This window comes from Pseudoliparis swirei, chromosome 13, assembly GCF_029220125.1.
Source record: "Pseudoliparis swirei isolate HS2019 ecotype Mariana Trench chromosome 13, NWPU_hadal_v1, whole genome shotgun sequence".
Taxonomy (NCBI): Eukaryota; Metazoa; Chordata; class Actinopteri; order Perciformes; family Liparidae; genus Pseudoliparis; species Pseudoliparis swirei.
In genome coordinates this window covers 13,418,351-13,425,804 of record NC_079400.1, presented here as the reverse complement: position 1 = coordinate 13,425,804, position 7,454 = coordinate 13,418,351, and the positions used below count along the sequence as shown (strand labels likewise).

General features: G+C 44.0%; 1 protein-coding gene across 1 annotated transcript; it reads right to left on the bottom strand.

The window, feature by feature from the left end:
• Positions 1 to 1,032, bottom strand: LOC130203436 (high choriolytic enzyme 1-like). The gene has a single exon (XM_056429596.1). The coding sequence runs from the start codon at positions 796 to 798 to the stop codon at positions 1 to 3; it is 798 nt and encodes a 265-aa protein (XP_056285571.1). The 5' UTR covers positions 799 to 1,032.
• Between the last annotated feature and the right edge of the window lie 6,422 nt (positions 1,033 to 7,454).

The following is a 7,454-nucleotide window of genomic DNA, read 5'->3' as shown; positions in this document are numbered from 1 at the left end:
TTAGCACTTATAAAGCATGTTGATCCTCTTGATGTCCCAGCTGGACATGCCCTGCCTCTGGCCAATCTGGGCGTTGGCGTTGGGGATGGGAGTGATGGAGTCCCGCCCTCGCTTGATGGAGAAGGCTGTTCTTCCATAGTGCATGATGGAGGTGTAGTCGTAGGGAGTGTTCTGGTTGTTGGTGTCCCGCTTGTCGAAGTTGTAGGCCATCTTTCGGTCGATGTTGTCCCAGTTGATCCGGACGTAGGAGTCGCGGTCGCTCCTGGTCTGCTCGTGGTGGAAGGCCAGAGCGTGGATGATCTCGTGCTGGATGATGCCGTGGTAGAGGCAGCCCTGCCTGCTGAGAGAGAGCTCCTGCCTTCCTCCCGTTCTGCCGAGAGCTGAGTAGCATCCGCCTTTGTTCTCGATGCTGATGTAGTCGTTCTGGTTCTGACGGGGGACAAAGCGGATGCAGGTGCTTTGGGAGAAGGACTTCATGGCGTTGTCAATCTTCTGCTTCTCGCCCCTGGGGAACTGATTGCTGATGGTGAAGGGAATCGTGACCAGGCCGTTGGAGCCTTTCTTCCACAGGCACTGCTCTGACCAGCACTTCATGGCGTTTCTGGTCTTGGGAGCTAACAGGTCTCCTTCCAACAGCATCTCATTAGAGGCGCTGTTGGATGTCAGAATCCTGGTGCCGATGTCCACGCTGTCATCTTCCTCCATTTGGGGCTCTGCTTCGCTCCCTTCTTCCTCGAGAGGGGAGGCCTGAGAGAGGCCGAGCAGGAGCAGCAGCAGCAGGCTGGCAGAGGGAGTCATCTTCAGGGTGAGTCTGGTGCTGTGGAGCTGGTGTGGAGAGACTTCTTGAAGCTTGATGTTTGACTCAGTTCTTTCCAGGCTCTTTATACGCTCCTATACAGGTGTGTCTGCAGGAGGATTATGGGTCGGGGTCCAGACTGCTCAGCCTAAATAAACCTCTCCAGGGAGGACTCCACAGAAACACCTACTGTTCAAACATGGTCTGTCATCTCTGGAGATAAGATGGATGAACACAGAGGGGTTACTGGGTGGGTCTTGTTTAACGAGACATCTTGAATGACCTTTAAACAGGATGACTTCACAATTAACGGTTTTCTTTATTTTTAAGTGCGAAAAAGCAAGAATGAATAATTAATAGATATATGTCCAAACTGTGTGTAGTGTCTCAAATGTTCAACAGTAGCTAAATAATGTAATGGTGAAATGGTTAAATTACCAAAAACATATCATTTTTGATGTCTTACTCTCTCAGAAACAGTTTTGACACACCCCACTTGCAGTTATAAGTATTGCCATAACTGGCCAAATATGTTGCTGTTGAGTAAATATCGGCCGTTAGTTGTCAAGATCATATGTGAATACTATTGACTGATGGTAAGACCACTAAAGTAATATCTTAATAAAGGTAAACTGAGTTGGTCAAATTTTTCATGTCAAAGGTGGATTTTTGACTAAACAACAAGCAACTGCATCATTCAATCTGATTGTAGGTATATTTATCCTTTACAACATCTTGAGAATGTATCTTGTTTAAAACTCTGTATCTTGTTTAAAACTCTGTATCTTGTTTAAAACTCTGTATCTTGTTTAAAACTATTTATCTTGTTTAAAACTCTGTATCTTGTTTATAATTGCAATATTAGTCCGACAAAAATACAATGATTGTTGAGTCCTATGACGACTACTAATGTGAACAGGTATGACAACCTTCTTGCCCCTTTGTTAGAATTCAGAACTAAAATCAATCAAATCCAATTATTTTGCTTTTTGATGAAAATGAGAAACTTTTGAAAACGTATGCAAACTCGCTGAATGATCTACTCATGCAGTATGAGAAGTTTATTTGATGCATGTGAGATAAGAAGTTCCACAAGGTTCTGTGCTTGGACCAACTGTATTTACCTTATATATGCTTCCTTTTGGCAATATTATAAGTAAACACTCCATACACTCTTGTTGTTATGCAGATGATACTCAATTATGTCTATCGATCAAGCTAGAAGAAACCAACCAGCTCATTAAACTTCAAGCATATCTTAAAGACATAAAAACATGGATGACCTGCAACTTCCTGATGCTAAATTCAGACAAAACTGGAGTTATTTTACTCGACCCAGAACACCTTAGAGATCAATTATCTGGATATGTGGTTTCTGTAGATGGCATTGCCCTGGCATCCAACACCACTCTAAAGAATCTCTGTTGTCTTTACCTCCCACGTAAAACAAATCTCATAGACTGCATTTTTCCCCTTTGTAACATTTCAAAAATCAGGCACATCTGGTCTCAAAGTGATGCAGAACAACTGGTTCACACGTGTGTTACTTCTAGACTAGATGACTGCAACTCCTGATTATCAGGCTGCTCTAATAAGTCTCTTAGGTCCCTCCAGTTGATCCAGAATGCTGCAGCTCGTGTTCTCACTAAAACTAAGAAAAGAGATCACATCACTCCTGTATTACCTGCTCTGCACTGGCTCCCCGTAAAATCAAGGATTGCATTTAAAATTCTTCTCCTCACCTACAAAGCCTTGATTGGTGATGCTCCATCATATCTTAAGGAGCTTGTAGTACCATATTGCCCCACTAGAGAGCTGCGCTCACTAAATGCGGGGCTACTTGTGGTTCCTAGAGTCCTAAAAAGTAAGATGGGAGCCAGAGCCTTCAGTTATCAAGCTCCTCTTTTATGGAACCAGCTCCACCTTCAGACCGAGGGCAGACACAGTCCCCTCAGGTTCACCTCGTCCAGCCCCTTGATATGCTGCTATAGGCTTATAGGCTGCTGGGGGACGTTTTAGGATACACTGAGCACCTCTCTCCTCTTCTCTCTCGCTTTATGGAAAAATTCACGTCTCTTCATTGCACATTACTAACTCTCCTTCTTCCCCAAAGTCTTTGTGCCTTGTCGCCTCACAGGGTCCATTGGACCTGGTTGTGTCTGTAGCCGGTCCTGGCTCCTGGAACCTGCCCCCTAATTCCTTGCCACTGCTTCCTGCATCTTGCCACTGGCCTGGCTTCCTTTCTCATTGGCCCTGCCTCCTTCTTTATGCCTCCTGCCTGAAGGGCCTCATGCCTCATTGGCCCCACCTCTTTTGCGATGCCTCCTGTCTAATGGGCCGGCCTCCTGCCTCCTTCCATGGATCTGCTAATACCCCTTTTCTTAACCTCCTTCTGTTTACATGGATTGTGGAAATGTGGCTCGTGGTCTATGTATAACGGAGTTAGAAATGCATTCTGTCATTTCTTGTTTTCAATGTGTTGTATTTTATTTTTGTTTGTTGTTCAACAATATTGTTGAGTGTTTGTGAATTTTATTTTAATGAGCCATTTTTATTTAGCGTTATTTTTTAAATTCTGTTTCCTGCAGAAATTGCTTTCCATCTGTTGCACTTCCTGCTCCTGAGTCCGTCTCTCCCTCACAATTGTTTGGTATTGCTGAGGGTGAGTCGAGTGGAAAATTATGTCGCACTGTTTTGGCTCTGTTCTTTAATGAAAAGTAACCATTTATGTTACACACAGTAATGGTCGCTGATACGATCACGGTGTCCAGCTGTTGTGTGATTTGGACGGTCAAAGTAAACGTTTTGTGACGGTCTCATTGAGCCACATTGGCGCCGTTTGTTTGGCCACATCCGGTCGCCCCGACGTATGTTTTCCTTGTATAAATGTTGTTTTGTTTGTATAGGAAGTGCAAAGACGGACCAGAAGGCAATAAGTGTGTTCTGTTGTCTTCTGCCGCATAAATAAATGCTGGGAAAATCCATCATCGGAGTCGACTTCTTCTATGCCCATTTCACATCCGTTACATATGCCTACTAGTCATTATTCATTATTTCTGTCATATTAATTGAATTTGTTGTAATGCTGTTGATTCTGTACACATGCATCTGGGGTGGCCCTACAGTGGAGAACATGTGATAGAGTTCCCCTCTAGGGTGCCTGTTAATTGAGACTGATTGTGCTCCCAATTATTGTTTATACATTTCAGGTGTGCGTGTCATGTGACCACGGTCTATATAAGCTGATGCACCTGCAGATAATAAAGCGCTTGAGTACCATTCTTACAAACTTGCATCCAGTGTTTTTGTCCTCCCAAGTTTATATATGTTGAGTCGATAGTCAAGCTCTGCTGAACAGGTTATGGGCCCAGACGTTTGTGCGCAGTGATATTCAGACGTGGCACGAGATTTTTGGACACTGTAATTTTGATGATGTCATGAAGTTGGACAATGTAGTGGATGGAATGTCAATCAGTGGTAAAGTGTCAAGATCCATGATATGTGAAGTGTGTACTCAGGGCAAGTTCACTCAGAGCAGGAACAGGAAGCCTGATGTGAGGGCCAAATCAGCCTTGGAGCTGGTTCACACTGACTTGGCAGGCCCCATTGACCCAGAGTCCAAGGAGGGGTATAGGTATGCAGTTTCCTTTACTGATGACTACTCAAGTGCAGTGTTTGTGTACTGTCTAAAACACAAGAGTGACACTGTAGAAGCTACAGAGAGGTTTCTAGCTGACACAGCCCCCTATGGGAAAGTGAAGTGTATCAGGTCTGACAATGGTACAGAGTTCACAGGGCAGGGTTACCAAGCCCTACTGCGTAGAAATAGAATCAGACATGAAACATCAGCACCATACTCGCCACACCAGAATGGCACTGCTGAGCGTAACTGGAGAACCCTTTTTGACATGGCTAGATGTATGCTCTTGGAGAGCCAGTTAGCCAAGGAGCTCTGGCCGTATGCGGTCCAGACTGCTGCAGTGGTGAGGAATAGATGTTTCAACAACCGCACCAGAGAGACGCCTTACTTTATGCTGACAGGAAGGAGACCTAATGTCTCCAGGATGCAGAAGTTTGGTACTGTGTGTTATGCCTACAGGCAGGACAGGAAGAAGCTAGAGTCAAGGTCTGACAAAGGCATCTTCATTGGTTATGACAGGAACAGTCCAGCCTATATGGTCTACTACCCTGACAGCAGGAAGGTGATGAAGCACAGACTGGTGAGGTTCATGTCCTGTGTTGAGGGACATCAGACTGATGACTTGTCCGATGATGACAGTGGTGTCCAGTCTAGGACAACCAGACCTGACCCTGACAAACCCGAGCAGAATGACATCCCAGAGGCTAGGCCAGGTCCAAGTCAGATAGGCCTACAGACAGGTGAGGTCAAGCCAGAATCCCAGTCTTCCCGGAGATACCCTGCTAGAGAGAGGAGGCGGCCAGACTTCTATTGGATAGAGAGTGATCAGGCTCAGATCAATATTGATTATTGCTACAGGATGGTTTGTAATATACCTCAGACATTCAGAGATGCTGTGACTTCATCCAACTCAAGAGAGTGGGTAGATGCAATGGATGAGGAGATGAAGGCACTGAGGGATAACAACACATTTACTCTGACCACCTTACCAGAGGGCAAGAAAGCAGTGGGGGGTAGATGGGTGTATACGATCAAAACCAATGTTGATGGATCTGACAAGTACAAGGCCCGCTATGTAGCCAATGGATACAGTCAACAGATGGGTGTAGACTATGGAGAAACGTTTTCTCCTACTGCCGACCTGACTAGTGTGAGAGTGTTGATGCAGAAAGCTGCCCAGGAGGATCTGATCCGACATCAGATGGATGTTAAAACTGCCTACTTGCATGCACCAATTGATTGTGAGATTTACATGGAACAGCCAGAGGGTTATGATGTACAATCTCAGACAAATGAGAAGATGGTGTGTAGACTAGAGAAATCACTATATGGGCTTAAACAATCGGGTCGAAACTGGAACAAAATGTTGCACGACTATCTATGTGAAAACATGTTTGTACAGAACCCAGCCGATCACTGTGTTTGTACGAGAGAAACGGAACATGACAAGCTGATCATACTGATCTGGGTTGATGACCTGGTTATTGCAGCCAGTGATGAGGGAGCTTTAAAAGCAGTAAAAGAGATGCTTGCTGTGAAATTCCAAATGAAAGATTTGGGCAGACTGAAAAACTTTCTCGGCATCACTTTTGACCAGTGTAATGGATGTGTGACCATGTCACAGCAGAGCTATGTTGACAAGCTGCTTGACAGGTTTGATATGCAGGATTGTAAACCCAGGTCGACACCTTGTGAACCAAAACTGCATTACACTGATGATGAGAAGCTAGGTGACCCCAGAAAATTCAGAGAGGCAGTGGGTAGCCTAATCTACCGAACCTCATGCACCAGACCTGATCTGAGTTTTGACTGTAAAGTATGTTTGAAGTATTGCCCAACAGACCAGATGGTAGCTGACTTAATGACAAAACCAGCTACTAAAGCAAAGCTACTTACTTTTTCCATGTTCCTGTTTGGGGTATAGCCAGTTAATTGCAGTTGGCTTCCATGTTTGTTTGTCTTGTTTGTTTGGTTTTGTTTGTATGATTTATGGTTGTCAATAATGTGTGATCAAGTGGGGGTGTTAATTGAGACTGATTGTGCTCCCAATTATTGTTTATACATTTCAGGTGTGTGTGTCATGTGACCACGGTCTATATAAGCTGATGCACCTGCAGATAATAAAGCGCTTGAGTACCATTCTTACAAACTTGCATCCAGTGTTTTTGTCCTCCCAAGTTTATATATGTTGAGTCGATACATGCAGTCAAGCTCTGCTTAACAGTGCCCTTCCAAGATTTTGGGGATTTTGTATGAAAGCATCAAATGTGAGTAAATGTAGTCCCCCAAACCTGAACAGCAACAGAGCCATGTAAGAGGCCCTATGACTAGATATACCAGTACTATTGTATTAGGCCAGGCCTTGTGGTCAAAGAGGGAGAGCCTTGCAATGCAAGGCAACAAACAGTGTGGCGGAAGCAGTTTTCATGACTTTGATACTAGGATACAATTCAATGAATTAATATGCTTTCTATATCTTAAGATGACAGATTTGAGTCTGTTAAGATGCTATACGTAAACATGTTAACAAGCACAATACGCTACAAAGTATTAGCCAACTGGTTTTGAGTTAAACTAAAGACCTACTAACTCTACTGACTAACCAGGTGGCTTTGGCGATAGGAGGCATCACAGCTCTCTGAAAATATGCAGGTCCTGTACTGTCGAGACCACCCCACACTACTGCACAACCAAAGCATATGTGATGAACTTGATCAGTCAGCCACCACACAGAGACTGGAAAATAATCATTGATAATACTGAGGTTTTTTAAAGCTGATTTTTCACAATATAGGGGGAACTGAGTGGGACCTTATAACATCATAATCAATCAAAAGGTATTGAGGGAAAGGAAGATGGACACATGTCAGATGATGAGGAGGAAACAAAAGAGGAATGTAGACACACAATTGCTGCTAATCAATTTTATTTGTTCTTAGTTTGTGTTCACTTTATTACAACTATTATAGACACAAGGGACATAATACTGTTAAAGGAACTGCAGGTTGTTTTGTTGAA

Excerpts from the sequence above, each read along its gene's own strand:
- LOC130203436 (XM_056429596.1), bottom strand. The coding sequence starts at position 798 with ATGACTCCCTCTGCCAGCCTGCTGCTGCTGCTCCTGCTCGGCCTCTCT.